General features: G+C 42.0%; 1 protein-coding gene across 1 annotated transcript in view; it reads left to right on the top strand.

The window, feature by feature from the left end:
* LOC102422997 (ligand-dependent nuclear receptor corepressor-like protein) overlaps positions 1-15876 on the top strand; it is a 112156-nt gene that overhangs the window by 42849 nt on the left and 53431 nt on the right. Inside the window, exon 3 of the mRNA XM_023759094.1 lies at positions 15755-15820. Within this exon, the coding sequence (XP_023614862.1) occupies positions 15755-15820 (66 nt within the window). The remainder of the gene's footprint in view (positions 1-15754; positions 15821-15876) is intronic.

Genomic DNA, 15876 nt, shown 5'->3' with positions numbered 1-15876 from the left:
ACATTTAATCAGATTTAAAAACATAGAATTGACTCTAGCAACTCAAGAATCCATCTGAAGGTAAATTTATTAACTAGAAAAGCATTGCACCAGATGTATTTTCATTACAAAAATTTAGCATTTAATTGTAGCCATCACTTCAACTTTAATCATTAGCATTATGATAAGCAGAGTGGGGAATGCAGAAATTTTCAGCATGGAAACCTATTCTGGAGTTTATAATATGGATACTTATTATTAACAAGTTTTACCACTGCTCTACTTTTAGTTACCCACTAATCCCTGTATCTCACCGTTATTTGGTTTGACCAGGAAAAGGAGAGATTCGATTCAGCATAAGTTTAGGCCTTCAGAAGTTGTATTATTAGTGGGCCAAAGAGAAGATAAAGAAAAATATGATTATTTTGTTGTTGTTGGAGAAGACCAAATTTTTGCGTAGGGCTGGTCTTTTGTCCTAGGAAAGGGATAAAAGACACATTCTTCTTGCCTTTTTGTAATAGATTTGGTGACTGTATTTTCCAAATCAAAGATCTGGAAGCATCTTTTAATAAGATGCATCTTTTTTTGTTCTTGTTTGGTTGGGGGTTTGTTAATCTACCCAGCTAAATGAGACTATCATGGGATAGACTTAGATGCCAAATATTAGAATGGTACTTTATGACTTATGAAAACAATAGATTTCCCAATATATTTATGATTTCAAATATTCAAATTTGAAAGGTATAACTACCAAGACACCACATTTCTGAATTCAGTTGAGTTAGCCACACTTAGAGTTGGAGAGGCTTCATTGATAGAGATTAAGATACTTCAATTGTGTGTCACAAGTATTTCAAAACAGGCATTTCAAAACAAATAGATATTAATGAGGCATGGTGTTATTACAGGTGCTTTCTTAGAAGACCTAGAATTTTTGAGCCAGGCAAAATGAGGAATGGAGAAGGAAAAGAAGGAGAGGCCTATAGAGGCAAAGAAAAAGGAATGAACAGAGTGTTTTGGGACTAGAGTTGAGACAGGATAAGAACACCTTACTGGAGTAGAGGGTTGACTAGTTATAAAAGAGGCTATGTAAAGTAGAATAACCTCAAAAAAAAATTTTTTTTTAGTAAACTTAAAAATATTTTTTTGTTTCTTTATTGCTTAAAGTATTACAAAGGGTATTACATATGTGTCCTTTTTTTCCCCCCGCCCTTGACAATCCCCTGGCCTCCCCTACCCCCCAGTGTCTTATGTCCATTGGTTATGCTTATATGCATGCATATAAGTCCTTCGGTTGATCTCTTACCCCCCTCCCTCCTGCCCCCCAAACAGCTCTGCCTCTGTATCTATTATTGTTCATAAGTTTATAATGGTCTTTATTATCCATGAATGAGTGAGATCATGTGGTATTTTTCCTTCATTGACTGGCTTATTTCACTTAGCATAATGCTCTCCAGGTCCATCCATGCTGTTGCAAATGGTAAGAATGCCTTCTTTTTTACAGCAGCATAGTATTCCATCGTGTAGATGTACCACAGTTTTCTAATCCATTCATCTACTGATGGGCACTTAGGCTGTTTCCAGATCTTAGCTATGGTGAATTGTGCTGCTATGAACATATGGGTGCACATATCCTTTCTGATTGGTGTTTCTGGTTTCTTGGGATATATTCCTAGAAGTGGGATCACAGGGTCAAATGGGAGTTCCATTTTTAGTTTTTTGAGGAAACTCCATACTGTCTTCCATAGTGGCTGCACCAGTCTGCATTCCCACCAGCAGTGCATGAGTGTTCCTTTTTCTCCACATTCTCTCCAGCACTTGTCGTTTGTTGATTTGTTGGTGATAGCCAGTCTGACAGGTGTGAGATGGTACCTCATTGTTGTTTTGATTTGCATCTCTCAGATGATTAGTGACTTTGGGCATGTTTTCATATGTCTCTTGGCTTAAAAATAGTATTTCTTCTAATTTCTACCTGTACATATAGAAGTTGATTTCACTTATCAGGGAGGGGATTAAGATCACCTGATAAACTCTTCTATAAATCTCATATTTATATGAACACCAGTGGCCCAGTGCATGAAATTTGTGCACATTAAAAGGAGATTGATTAGAGGAACTATTTTAATATTGCTATTAGCCCTTTCTCTATAATAGAAGTGTCAGAGATGAAAGAAAATTAGTAAAATGTATATGAAAATCCTCCTCCTGTCAGAGTCTGGGGCACACTGCGGGACCCAGAGTTAAGTCCCTGCACACCCACGGCGCCTCAAAATCACGCAAGACCCAGACTCATACCCAGCTGGCCCCACCCTTGTCAAACCCCGCCAGGCAGGGGGCACAGCCTCAGGTCTCCCAGCCCAGTGCTGGGTGGTGGGCACAGCCTCAGGTCCCCCGGTGTACACTGGGCAGGGGGCACAGCCTCAGGTTCCCCAGCACAGCCTCAGGTCCCCCGGTGCTGGGGCGGGGAGTGCAGCCTGAGGTCCCCCGACCCGAGCCAGAGGGCGTACCTTGAGGGCCCCTAGGGCCCCTGGCCCAGTCCAGGGGACGCGGCCTGAGGTCCCCTGTCAAGCCCCGCTAGGTGGGGGGCATAGCCTCAGTCACCCAGCCTGGCGCCGGGGTGGGGTGTGCGGCCTGAGGTCCCCCGGGCCGGGCTGGGGGGCACAGCCTCAGGTCCCCCAGCCTGGTGCTGGGGCAGGGGCGCAGCCTCAGGTCCTCGGCCCGGAGCACGGGTCGCAACCTCAGCCCAGAATCGGGGCTGGGGGGGGGGGTGCACCCTGAGTTCCCCCGTCAAACCCCGCTGGGTAAGGGGCACAGCCTGAGATTCCCTGTCAAGCCCTGCCAGGCGAGGGGCGCGGCATACTATGGAAGACATTATGGAAACTTATTACAAAGGTACTGGCCTGGTACTGGGGCGGGGGGCGTGGCCTGAGGTCCCCCAGCCTGGCACCGGGGCAAGGGGAGCAGCCTGAAGTCCCCTGTCAAGCCCCACCAGGCAGGGGACGCAGCCTCAGGTCCCTGCTGATTGCTCGTTAAGGCTCGTTATGGGAACTCGGCATCCACTGTGTGTGCGGCCATCTTGCGTTACTGAATCCCTGCCTCCCCTGTGGGCGCAGCCATCTTGACCATTATGGCATGACAGTCAATTTGCATATTCCCTCTTTATTAGATAAGATATCACATTTTCCTTACATTTGTCTTTTTTTTTAATTAAATCTTTATTGTTCAGATTATTACATTTGTTCCTCTTTTTCCCCCCCAAAACTCCCCTCCTCTCAGTTCCCGCCCCACCCTCCGCCCTCACTTCCCACCCACTGTCCTCATCCATAGGTGCACGATTTTTGTCCAGTCTCTTCCCGCATCTCCCACACTCCTTTCCCCCCCCAAGAATAGTCAGTCCATTCCCTTTCTATGTCCCTGATTCTATTATAATCACCAGTTCATTCTGTACATCAGATTATTTATTCACTTGATTCTTAGATTCACTTGTTGATAGATGCATGTTTGTTGTTCATAATTTGTATCTTTACCTTTTTCTTCTTCTTCCTCTTCTTAAAGGATACCTTTCAGCATTTCATATAATACTGGTTTAGTGGTGATGAACTCCTTTAGCTTTTCCTTATCTGTGAAGCTCTTTATCTGACCTTCAATTCTGAATGATAGCTTTGCTGGATAAAGTAATCTTGGTTGTAGGTTATTGGTATTCATCACTTTGAATATTTCTTGCCATTCCCTTCTGGCCTGCAAAAGCATTTTTTCCCAAATATAGTTTTTCTGTGTAGTGTGTATCATGATTTTGCTTTCAAATCATTGTTCTATCCGATACAAAAAGCTTTATTTTTGAGAATTGTGGAATTTTTAGTATGCTATGAGCATGTAGACAGCTAATTACCTTTCTTTCTTTCTTAAGTAGAGCTAAATGGTTTTATTTTTTTACTTTTTTTCCTTTATTGATTAAGGTATTACATATGGGTCTTTTTTTTTTTATCATAGGTAGACACTCAACCACTGAGCCACACTGGCTGGACTCTTGTCATTCTTTTTTTTTCAAGTTTTTTTTTAAATTTTGTTTTATTACTTAAAGTATTACAAAGAATATTACATATGTCTCCTTTCCCCCCCACCCTTGACATTCCCTCGGCCTCCCCTACCCCCCAGTGTCTTGTGTCCATTGGTTATGCTTATATGAATGCACACAAGTCCTTTGGTTGATCTCTTACCCCCCGCGCCTCCAACCCTCCCCGGCCTTCCTGCTGTAGTTTGACAGTCTGTTCGATGCTGCTCTGCCTCTGTATCTATATTTGTTCATCAGTTTATAATGGTCTTTATTATCCATAAAATGAGTGAGATCGTGTGGTATTTTTCTTTCATTGACTGGCTTATTTCACTTAGCATAATGCTCTCCAGGTCCATCCATGCTGTTGCAAATGGTAAGAATGCCTTCTTTTTTATAGCAGCATAGTATTCCATTGTGTAGATGTACCACAGTTTTCTAATCCACTATTCTGCTGATGGGCACTTAGGCTGTTTCCAAATCTTAGCTATGTTAAATTGTGCTGCTATGAACATATGGGTGCATATATCCTTTCTGATTGGTGTTTCTGGTTTCTTAGGATATATTCCTAGAAGTGGGATCACTGGGTCAAATGGGAGTTCCATTTTTAACTTTTTGAGGAAACTCCATACTGTCTTCCATAGTGGCTGCACTAGTCTGCATTCCCACCAGCAGTGCACGAGTGTTCCCTTTTCTCTGCATCCTCGCCAGCACTTATCATTTGTTGATGATTGCCATTCTGCCAGGTGTGAGATGATTCCTCATTGTTGTTTTGATTTGCATCTCTCGGATGATTAGTGACTTTGAGCATGTTTTCATATGTCTCTTGGCTTTCTGAATGTCCTCTTTTGAAAAGTGTCTATTTAGGTCCTTTGCCCATGTTTTGATTGGATTGTTTATCTTCCTTTCGTTAAGTTGTATGAGTTCCCTATAAATGTTGGAGATTAAACCCTTATCGGTGATAACATGGGCAAATATGTTCTCCCATGCAGTGGGCTTTCTTGTTGTTTTGTTGATGTTTTCTTTTGCTGTGCAGAAGCTTTTTATTTTCATGTAGTCCCATTTATTTTCTCTTTAGTTTCCAGTGCCCTAGGAGCAGTATCAGTGAAGAAATTGCTTTGGCATATGTCTGAGATTTTGTTGCCTTTGGATTCCTCTAGTATATTTATGGTTTCCTGTCTTACATTTAAGTCCTTTATCCATTACGAGTTTATTTTTGTGTATGGTGTAAGTTGGTGGTCTAGTTTCATTTTTTTGCATGTATCTGTCCAATTTTCCCAGCACCATTTATTGAAGAGACTGTCTTGACTCCATTGTATGTTCTTGCCTCCTTTGTCAAATATTAATTGAGCATATTGGTTCGGGTCGATTTCTGGGTTCTCTATTCTATTCCATTGATCTATATGTCTGTTCTTGTGCCAGTACCAGGCAGTTTTGAGAACACTGGCTTTGTAATACAGCTTGATATCTGGTATTGAGATCCCACCTACTTTGTTCTTCTTTCTCAGGATCACTGCAGCTATTCGAGGTCTTTTTTTTATTCCAGATGAATTTTTGGAGAGTTCGTTCTAGATCTGTGAAATATGCCGTTGGTATTTTAATGGGAAGTGCGTTGAATTTATAGATTGCTTTGGGTAGTATGGACATTTTAATGATGTTGATTCTACCAATCCATGAACATGGTATGTTCTTCCATCTGTTTATGTCTTCCTCTATCTCTTTTTTCTATGTCCTGTAGTTTTCTGAGTAGAAGTCTTTTACCTCTTTAGTTAAGTTTATTCCTAGGTATCTTAATTTTTTTGGTGTGATGGTAAATGGGATTGCTTTTTTAGTCTCTTTTTCTGTAAGTTCACTATTGCTGTATAGAAATGCCATAGATTTCTTGATGTTAATTTTGTATCCTGCTACATTGCCAAATTCATTTATTAAGTCTAAAAGTTTTTTGATGGAGTCTTTAGGGTTTTTTATGTACAATAGCATGTCATCTGCAAATAAGGACAGTTTTACTACTTTTCCAATTTGAATGCCTCTTATTTCTTCTTCTTGTCTAATCGCAATGGCTACTACTTCCAGTACTATGTCGAACAGTAGTGGTGAGAGTGGGCATCCCTGTCTTGTTCCTGTTCTTAAGGGAAATGGTTTTAGTTTTTGCCTATTGAGTATGATGTTGGCTGTGGGTTTGTCATATATGGCTTTTATTATGTTGAGGTATGATCCTTCTATTCCCACCTTGCTGAGAGTTTTTATCAAAAATGGGTGTTGGATTTTTGTGAAATGCTTTTTCTGCATCAATTGATATGACTGTGGTTTTTTTCTCTCAATTTGTTTATGTGATGTATCACGTTTATTAATTTGCGGATATTGTACCATCCTTGCATCCCTGGGATAAATCCTACTTGGTCATGGTGTATGATCTTTCTGATGTACTGCTGGATCCGATTTGCTAAGATTTTGTTGAGGATTTGGGTATCTATGTTCATGGGGGATATTGGCCTGTAATTCTCTTTCATTCTATTGTCTTTATCTGGTTTTGTTATTAGGGTGATGCTGGCTTCATACAATGAGCTTGGAAGTGTTCCTTCCTCTTGAATTTTTTGGAATAGTCTGAGAAGGATAGGTTTTTGTTCTTCCTTGAATGTTTGGTAAAACTCCCCTGTGAAGCCGTCTGTCCCCCGGCTTTTGTTTGCTGGAAGCTTTTTGATGACTGCTTCAATTTCTTCCATAGTTATTGGCCTATTGGGATTTTTAGATTCTTCCTGATTGAGTTTTGGAATGTTGTATTTTTCTAGGAATATGTCCATTTCCTCCAGGTTGTCTAGTTTGTTGGGGTAGAGTTGTTCATAGCATTTTTTAACAATCATTTGTATTTCTGTGGGGTCTGTTGTTATTTCGCCTCTATCACTTCTGATTTTGTTTATTTGGGTCCTCTCTCTTTGCTTCTTGGTGAGCCTGGCTAGAGGTTCATTGATCTTGTTTATCCTTTCAAAGAACCAGCTCTTGGTTTCATTGAACTTATGTATTGTCTTTTTGGCCACTATGTCATTTATTTCTGCTCTAATTCTTATTATCTCCTTCCTTCTGCTCACTCTGGGCTTTTCTTGTTGCTCTTTCTAATTCTTTGAGTTGTAGAGTTAGATGACTTACTACCATTTTTTCTTGTTTTTTGAGGTAGGCCTGTAGAGCTATAAACTACCCTCTCAGGACTGCTTTCATTGTGTCCTAGGTTTTGGATTGTTGTGTTTTCATTGTCATTAGTGTCCAGGATGTTTTTAATTTCTTCTTTGATCTCATTGGTAACCCGATCAATATTTAATAACATTCTATTCAGCTTCCAAGTGCTTGAGTGTTTTGGATTGTTTTTATTGTAGTTTATTTCTAATATTATGCCATTGTGGACTTAGAAGATGCTTGGTATGATTTCAATCTTCTTGAATATGGGGAGACTTTTCTTGTGACCCAATATGTGGTCTATTTTTCAAAATGTCCCATGTGCACTTGAGAAGAACGTATATTCCATAATTAAGTCCATCTGATCTAGTGAGTCATTTAGGATTGCTGTTTCTTTGCTGATTTTTTGTCTAGAGGATTTATCCAGTGATGTCAGTGGTGTATTAAAATCCCCTACTATGATTGTATTGTTGTCGATCTCTCCCTTGATATCTTCCAGGAGTTTTTTTATGTATTTGGGTGCTCCTGCATTGAGTGCATATATGTTTATCAGGGTTGTATCCTCTTGTTGTATCGATCCCTTTAGTATTATGAAGTGGCCTTCCTTATCTCTTGTTATGGCCTTCACTTTGAGGTCTATTTTGTCCGATATAAGTATTGCTACCCCAGCTTTCTTTTCACTTCCATTTGCCTGAAAGATATTTTTCCAACCCTTCACTTTCAGTCTGTGTGAGTCCCTTATTCTGAGGTGGGTCTTTTGTAGACAGCAAATGTATGGGTCATGTTTTTTTATTCATTCAGCCACTCAGTGTCTTTTGATTGGAGCATTTAGTCCATTTACGTTTAAAGTTATTATTCAGCCCTAACCGGTTTGGCTCAGTGAATAGAGCGTCAGCCTGTGGACTCAAGGGTCCCAGGTTCGATTCCGGTCAAGGGCATGTACCTTGGTTGCGTGCACATCCCCAGTAGGGAGTGTGCCAGAGGTAGCTGATCGATGTTTCTCTCTCATCGATGTTTCTCTCTATCCCTCTCCCTTCCTCTCTGTAAAAAATCAATAAAATATATTTAATAAAAAAAATAAAGTTATTATTGAAAGGTACTTATTTGTAGCCATTTTTATTTTTTGTGCCTGTTTTCTTTCTTAGCTTTTTATTTCTTCTTTTTACACCAGTCCCTTTAGTATTTTTTGCACTGCTGGCTTGGTGGTGATAAACTCCCTTAGCCTTTTTTTTATCTGTGAAGCTTCTTATTTCCCCTTCAATTTTGAATGATAGCCTTGCTGGGTAGAGTATTCTTGGATTCAGTCCTTTGCTTTGCATCATTTTGTAAATTTCCATCCATTCTTTTCTGGCCTGATGTGTTTCTGTTGAGAAATCATTTGATAATCTAATGGGAGATCCCTTGTATGTAACTTTCTGTCTCTCTCTGGCAGCCTTTAAGATTCTCTCTTTGTCCTGAACATTTGCCATGGTAATTATGATGTCTTGGTGTGGGTCTTTTTGGGTTCATCTTGTTTGGGACTCTGTGTGCTTGTGTGACTTTTTTCTTCCCACCTCAGGGAAGTTTTCTAACATTATTTCTTCCAATAGGTTTTCTAACCCTTGTTCCTCTTCTTGTTGTTCTAGCACCCCTATTATTCGTATGTTGCTTCATTTCATGTTGTCCCATAGCTCCCTTAGGCTCTCCTGTCTTTTAATTTTTTTCTCCAATTGCAGTTCAGTTTGGGTGTGTTTTGCTTCCCCGTCTTCTAATTCGCTAATTCAGTCCTCTGCCACTCCTAGTCTACTGTTGAAACTTTCCATGGTGTTTTTTATTGCAGCTATATCACTCTTCATTTCTTCTTGATTCTTACATAATTTATTGATTTTTTTCATCCATTTCTTCTTGATTCTTACATAAGTTGTTGATTTTTTCCTCCATCTGGACACTTATTTTGAATTTTTTTTTTTTTTTACATATTTCATGCCTCTGTTTCACTAAGCTGCTTTTCTGGCGATTCTTCATTTTCTTTCCTTTTGGGGTTTCTTTGTCTACCCATTTTTGGTCTCACTGATTGATCTAGATGTCGAGTGGTGCAGGGACTGCTCCTTGGGTGGCAGTGGTTCCTCGGGCTGCAGTTGCTCCTCAAGTGGTTGCGGTAGTGGCTGCTCCTCAGTTGGCAGCAGCTCCTCTGGTGGGTGCTGTTCCCAGCAGTGGTGTCTCCTCTGGCTGGTAGGTGAGGCTGATTGCACAGCTGCTGTTCCTTGGACAGGGGTGGGCTGATCACGAGGCTGCTGCTCTTCAGGTGGGGGGAGCTGTTCACATGGCTTCTGCTCCTCAGATGCTCGCGGACTGTTCACATGGCTGCTGCTCCTTGGATCGGGGCTGGCTGCACGCTGCTGCTGTTCCTCAGATGGGGCAGGCTGCTCGTGAGGCTGCTGCTCTTTTGACAGGGGTAGGTTGCTTACAGGGCTGCTGCTTCTTGTAGGGTGCGGGCTGCTTGCACAGCTGCTGCTCCTCAGATGGGGTACGTGCTGCTTGTGTGCCTGCTGCTCCTCGGATGGGTGCGGGATGCTCACCCAGCTGCTGCTCGTTGGACAGGTGCAGACTGGGTTTGGCTGCTGCTCCTTGGACCAGTGTGGGCTACACAGGGCTGCCGCTCCTCAGATGTGGTTGGTCTGTCTGCTCGTGTGGCTGCTGCTCTTCGGACAGGGGCGAGCTGCTCGGGCAGCTTCTGCTCCTCGGGCCAGAATGAGCTGCACATGCAGCTGCTGCTCCTCATACAGGGGCTGACTGCTTGCTTGGCTGCTGCTCTCGGACGGGGGATGGGCTGCTTGTGTGGCTGCTTCTCTTTGGGCGGGAGCAAGCTGCACGTGTATCTGCTGCTCCTTGGATGGGGGCAGGCCGCTTACCCAGGTGCTGCTCGTCGGACAGGTGCAGGCTGCGTGTGTCTGCTGCTCCTTGGACCAGTGTGGACTATGCAGGGCTGCTGCTCCTCGGACGTGGGTGGTCTGCTCGTGTGGCTGCTGCTCCTCGGACTGGAGCAGGCTGCTCGGGCAGCTACTGCTCCCTTGAATGGGAGTAGGCTGCTCGCGGCGATGCTGTTTCTTGTATGGGTATGGGCTGCTCACACCGCTGCTGCTCCTCGTATGGGGGCATGCTGCTCGTGCAGCTGCTGCTCCTTGGATGGGGGCAGGTTTCTCGCACACCTACTGATCCTCAGACAGGAGGAGGGTGTGGGCTGCGCAGCTGTTGCTCCTCGGATGGAGGCGGGCTGCGTGGGGCTGCTGCTCCTCAATCGTGGGCAGGCTGCTCGTGCGGCTGCTGCTCCTCAGACGGGGCAGGCTGCTCACGTGGTTGCTACTCCTCGGATGAGGGAGCAGGCTGCTCACACAGCTGACAGCTGCTGCTCCTTTGGCAGGGGCAGGCCACGTAAGGCTTCTGCTCTTAGGCCTGGGGCAGGCTGCTCACAGGGCTGCTGCTCCTTGGACAGGAGTGGGCTGCTCACGTGTCTGCTGCTTGCGTGGTTGCAGTGCCCCGGGCTAAGGCATTGGGCCGGTCAGAGGGGAGCACACTTGAGAACTCACAGGAGCCTCCACCCAGGGTGGCTGGAGACTCGGTGACCGTGGAACCACAGCTGAGGTAGCAAGTCCCTGGCAGGGGTGTCTGTAGAATCCCAGGTGTTATCTGAGGGCACCCTGGGTTGAGGTGAGGCCTGGCTCCCAGTTACAGCAGCTCTCCCCTTAAAAACGCTAGGCTTCTGAGGGCGAGCCGGCCTCCCGGAGCTGCTTACAACGGTAGCAGAGGCTGCCTAGTTAGGCGAGTCTGATTAGCCTGACCCCGAAGGTCCTGCGGGATCTATCTGTGCCTCACTCACATACACACACACACACATCCCACATGACCACACACTCCTCTTTTGGTCCCTCACTGACTCACGCTCTCTCCCTCACTGCCGCCTTCTTCCTGCCTCTGTAGTTGAGTCTGGGGTGTTATTGACCCGTTTGTGGATGGAGTTTCCTCTCCAGGTTTCTGGTTATGAGGCTCACTCTCTAGCACCTGGCCAGACAGGATAAAATTCACCTCGACAATACACAACACAAAGGAACCAAAGCACGAATGTACTCACGACAATAATAACCCCACTATAAGTGACCACCTGAGAAAAGAGAATTAGGGGCAAGAAAAGAGAGTGTAAGTGATATCGAAGAGAGCGAAAAAGATGAGAGAAAAAAAAAAGGAGATTATATATAAACACCACAGAACCAATAGGTAAACAAACAAAACAAACAAAATAATAATAATAAAAAATAAAAAAAATACAAACACCAAACCCCCAGCAAAGAGGGTGGGGGCAGAATCTGAAGATGCTGAGCTTATATATTGAAGATAAGGTTAAGAATTAGATGAATATGGGGAGGATCTCAGTTCAGTATAGAGGAAGTAGAAAGGGGATGGGTAGATAAGAGGAAAGAGAATGAGAAAAAATAATAATAAATTTACAAAAAATTTGATTTTAAAAATGGTATAAAATAGCAAATAAAAATAAAATAGAGTGATGGAAAAATAATGTGAAAAGAAATAGAAATAAAGCAACTAACAAAAACAGGAAAACAAAGAAAAAAAGAGTTAACAAAGTAATAAAAAAATAAAATGAAATAAAAATGAAAAAGTGAGTGTTCCTTTGGCTGGCTTAAGATCCCAGTTTTCTGTACTGTAGTGGTTCTCAGGATCCGATTGCTGGGACCTACATACGGGTCCTTATCCTCCCATATTCCCCCCACCCCACCCCACTCATGCCCTCACCCTTCTGGTGTCTGTGTCCATTGGTTAGGCTTATATGCATGCATACAAGTCCTTTGGTTGATCTCTCCCCCTCTCCGCCCTCCCCTACCTTCCCTCTGAGGTTTGACAGTCTGATCGATGCTTCTCTGTCTCTGGATCTGTTTTTGTTCATCAGTTTATGTTGTTCATTGTATTCCACAAATGAGTGAAATCATGTGGTATTTATCTTTCTCTGACTGGCTTATTTCACTTAGCATAATGCTCTCCAGTTCCATCCATGCTGTTGCAAATGGTAAGAATGCCTTCTTTTTTATAGCAGCATAGTATTCCATTGTGTAGATGTACCACAGTTTTCTAATCCACTATTCTGCTAATGGGCACTTAGGCTGTTTCCAAATCTTAGCTATGTTAAATTGTGCTGCTATGAACATATGGGTGCATATATCCTTTCTGATTGGTGTTTCTAGTTTCTTGGGATATATTCCTAGAAGTGGAATTACTGGGTCAAATGGGAGTTCCATTTTTAGTTTTTTTGAGGAAACTCCATACTGTTCTCCACAGTGGCTGCACCAGTCTGCATTCCCACCAGCAGTGCACAAGGGATCCTTTTTCTCCACATCCTTGCCAGCACTTGTCATTTGTTGATTTGTTGATGATAGCCATTCTGACAGGTGTGAGATGGGACTGCATTGTCATTTTGATTTGCATCTCTCGAATGATTAGTGACTTTTAGCATGTTTTCATTTGTCCAATTACCTTTCCCTATTAAATTTACTGATGACTGACACCTGAATTTTAGTCTTCCATCTTTACTCTAAACCCTGACCATTATTCATGATTCACTTTAGTTTGCTTGTTTCTTTTTTAAGGATGAACCCATCAAGTCATCTACTGACCTTCACCTTTCTCTGCTGCAGAAACTGTTATGCCTTTTCTTTAAAAAAAAAATTGCAAGGTTTATTAAGATTTAATTTACAGAATACAGTACTATGAGTTTTGACACACAAACAGTTGGATAACCAACTTCTCAATAAACAAGATATAAAACAGTTCCATTATCCCTAAAAGTTGTTTTGTGATTCTTCATAGTTATTTCCTTACCTAGGTAACATGGCACTAGCAACCATTGGTCTGCTCTGACTCTGTAGTTATGCTTTTCCCAGAGAATAATAAGTGAAATCATAAAGTATATGCTTTGAGTCTGGTTTTTTTTACATTTAACAATATGCATTTGAAATATATCCATGTTGCTGCATGTATCAGTAGTTTGTTCCTTTTGCTATGTAGTATTCCATTGTACCAGTTTGTTTTTTCATTCAATGGTTGAAGGACATTGGATTGTTTCCAGTTTGGAGTAAATGTGAATGAAACTCTATGAATACTTGTGTACAGGTATTTGTGTAAGTGTAGTTTCCATTTCTGTTTGGTAAATATTTAGGAGTGGGATTGTTTGATCATGTGGTAGTGCATGTTTAAATTACTAGAAATTGTCAAACTTTTCTAAAATGGTTGTGTCATTTTGCATTCCACCAGCAATTTATGAGAAATCCAATTTAGTAAACTTATATAGGATGAGGCTGTATATTTTGTTCGATATACAATAGAATGACATCCTAAAATAGTTTGTTTGCATTGTTAATTTTTGGAGTCCATGATCACAACAAAATAGAATTAGATTATCTTAGTAATAGAAAGAGATTTGGGGCTTGTTCGCTCTGAGGTTTTACCCAGTAGGAAAGTCTTTTCGATAGTGTTCTTGAAAGCGCTCTCTGGTTCTAGTTCATTCACTTTTCTGCCTGAAATTTCCACTCCTGAGAACTAGTACTGAATCATTTCACAAAGATTTTATTAAGTGCATATTTCCTAAGTTCCATGATAACTACTTTGTTAAATCTAAGACATCATAAGTTACTAGGGGCCCAGTGCACGAATTCATGCACCTGAAAGGAACTGTGGACCATGAGGCTGTGGTAGGCACAGGGGCGGGTCTCAGCCCATCCTTTGCACCCCCACCCGGCCCCTCCTGCCGTGGCCCCTGGTCACCTGTCTGCCCACAGCCCCACTCCCACACGCTGATGGCACTGGCCCTGGTCATACCTTCTGAAGGCACTAAGCAGTTGGGGCCGGTGCCAGCAGCAGGTGCAAATGACAGCTGCTGGCCTGATCACCCCTCAGGAGCAGGGGGAGGTGGAGAAGCCCTGAGGGACGATTGGTGCCAGCAGCTGCCACTCACTCCTGCTGATGGCACCGAGCGATCGGGACCTGCGCTGGGCGCTGGCAGTGGTTGTGAGCGACAGCTCTGGCGCCAATAGTGGGTCCAAGCGCCGGGCAGGACCACGGAGCACGGGAGTAAAGAATTTTCAGTAACCACCAGAGGCTCGCCCTCTGCCTTGGTCTGGCGCCCCTACTCACCTGCTCCACCATCCCGCCGCAGCTGACAGCCACATGTTCTGCACACGCCCCCTGGTGTCATAGGGACCGGTTGTTCTGCCATTTGGTCTATTTGCATATTAGCCTTTTATTATATAGGATAAGATGCATCATTTCTTCATGTTCTATGTGAAAAAATGTTACTTTTTTTTTTTTACTATGATACATCTACTTGAATATGCATCTTGATTATAGAGATGTTAACATGTCTTTTTAAAGCATGATTTATGGAACATTTCTAGAGTAGTATTTCTGCATTTTTACAATTTAGGAATATCACTGAGAAAATATCCTTTATCTTTCGTTTTTCAGATCTATCATTCTACCTTTAATATTTTCCCTCCCTAATTTAAGCATTCTTTAAGTAGTTCCTTTTCTTAATTTCCCAGTTATTTTGCCATTCTGGTCATTTTCCTTTGGATGCCTTGTAGTTTATCAAAAAACTGCTTAAAATTTAATATAATACAGATTTCAAAAAGAAAATTGCAAAAATCTTAAAATTAGTATATCCAGAAAGTAGGACACTATGTAAGTTCGTGAATGAGGTTTTTAACTTGACAAGATTTTCAATAATTTTTTAAAATACTCCATACCCATGAATAAATTATTGTCATGATTTTTACAAGTAGGTTAACATTTATACCTCATATTTATTTTTAATCCTCACCCGAGGATATGTTTGTTGATTTTAGAGAGGGGAAAGGGGAGGGGAGGAAACAGAGGGGGAAACATCGATGTGAAAGAGAAACATCACTTGATTGCCTCCCGTAGGCGCCCCTACAGGGATCAAACCCACAGCCTAGTTATGTGTCCCAACCTGGAATTGAACTGCAGCCTTTTTGGTGCCCTGGACGATGTTCCAACCAACTGAGCCACCTGGCCGGGGCCATCATACTTTTCATAGCAAGAATTTCTCTCCACTGGCACTCATTTACTCATTTTGGTAATTGAGGTTCAAGATGCTACTTTTTTAAGCTAACATATGTTGTTAACAAATATAAACAGAATTATACATCTTTTCTAGTTATTCTTCTCCTCTCTACAAAATGATTACAAAAGAAATCTGCCCGTAATAATTTAACCTGGGAATATTTCTAAATGACAAAAATGTTTACCTGTTTTAGTAGTGAACATTTACATTTGAATATTTCTTTATAATAATGTAATTTCTGATAGTTATTATATGACTGTTTATTATGTTATGTATTTCCTAGTTCAAATTAATTCAACTAAAGGAAAAATGACACCTTATAGTATGTTAAGTTTATAATTTGCTGATTCCTATAGAGTTTATGGTTTTTTGTTATTGTAAAATTAAGCTTTCTTTCATAGTTAATATTCTTTCTTTCTTTAATAATACAGGTTTTGAGAGTATTTTAGAAGGGCTTTATGGACCACGGCTACGAAGAGACCTCAGTTTATTTGAAGGTAACGTTTTATTTCAAAATTTTAACCTTCTGTCCCATTTAACAAATGAGAAATGG

This window comes from Myotis lucifugus, unplaced genomic scaffold (assembly GCF_000147115.1).
Source record: "Myotis lucifugus unplaced genomic scaffold, Myoluc2.0 scaffold_147, whole genome shotgun sequence".
In the NCBI taxonomy this organism is placed as follows: Eukaryota; Metazoa; Chordata; class Mammalia; order Chiroptera; family Vespertilionidae; genus Myotis; species Myotis lucifugus.
Note: the sequence above shows the minus strand (reverse complement) of the source record. Positions and strands in the feature narration are given on the sequence as shown.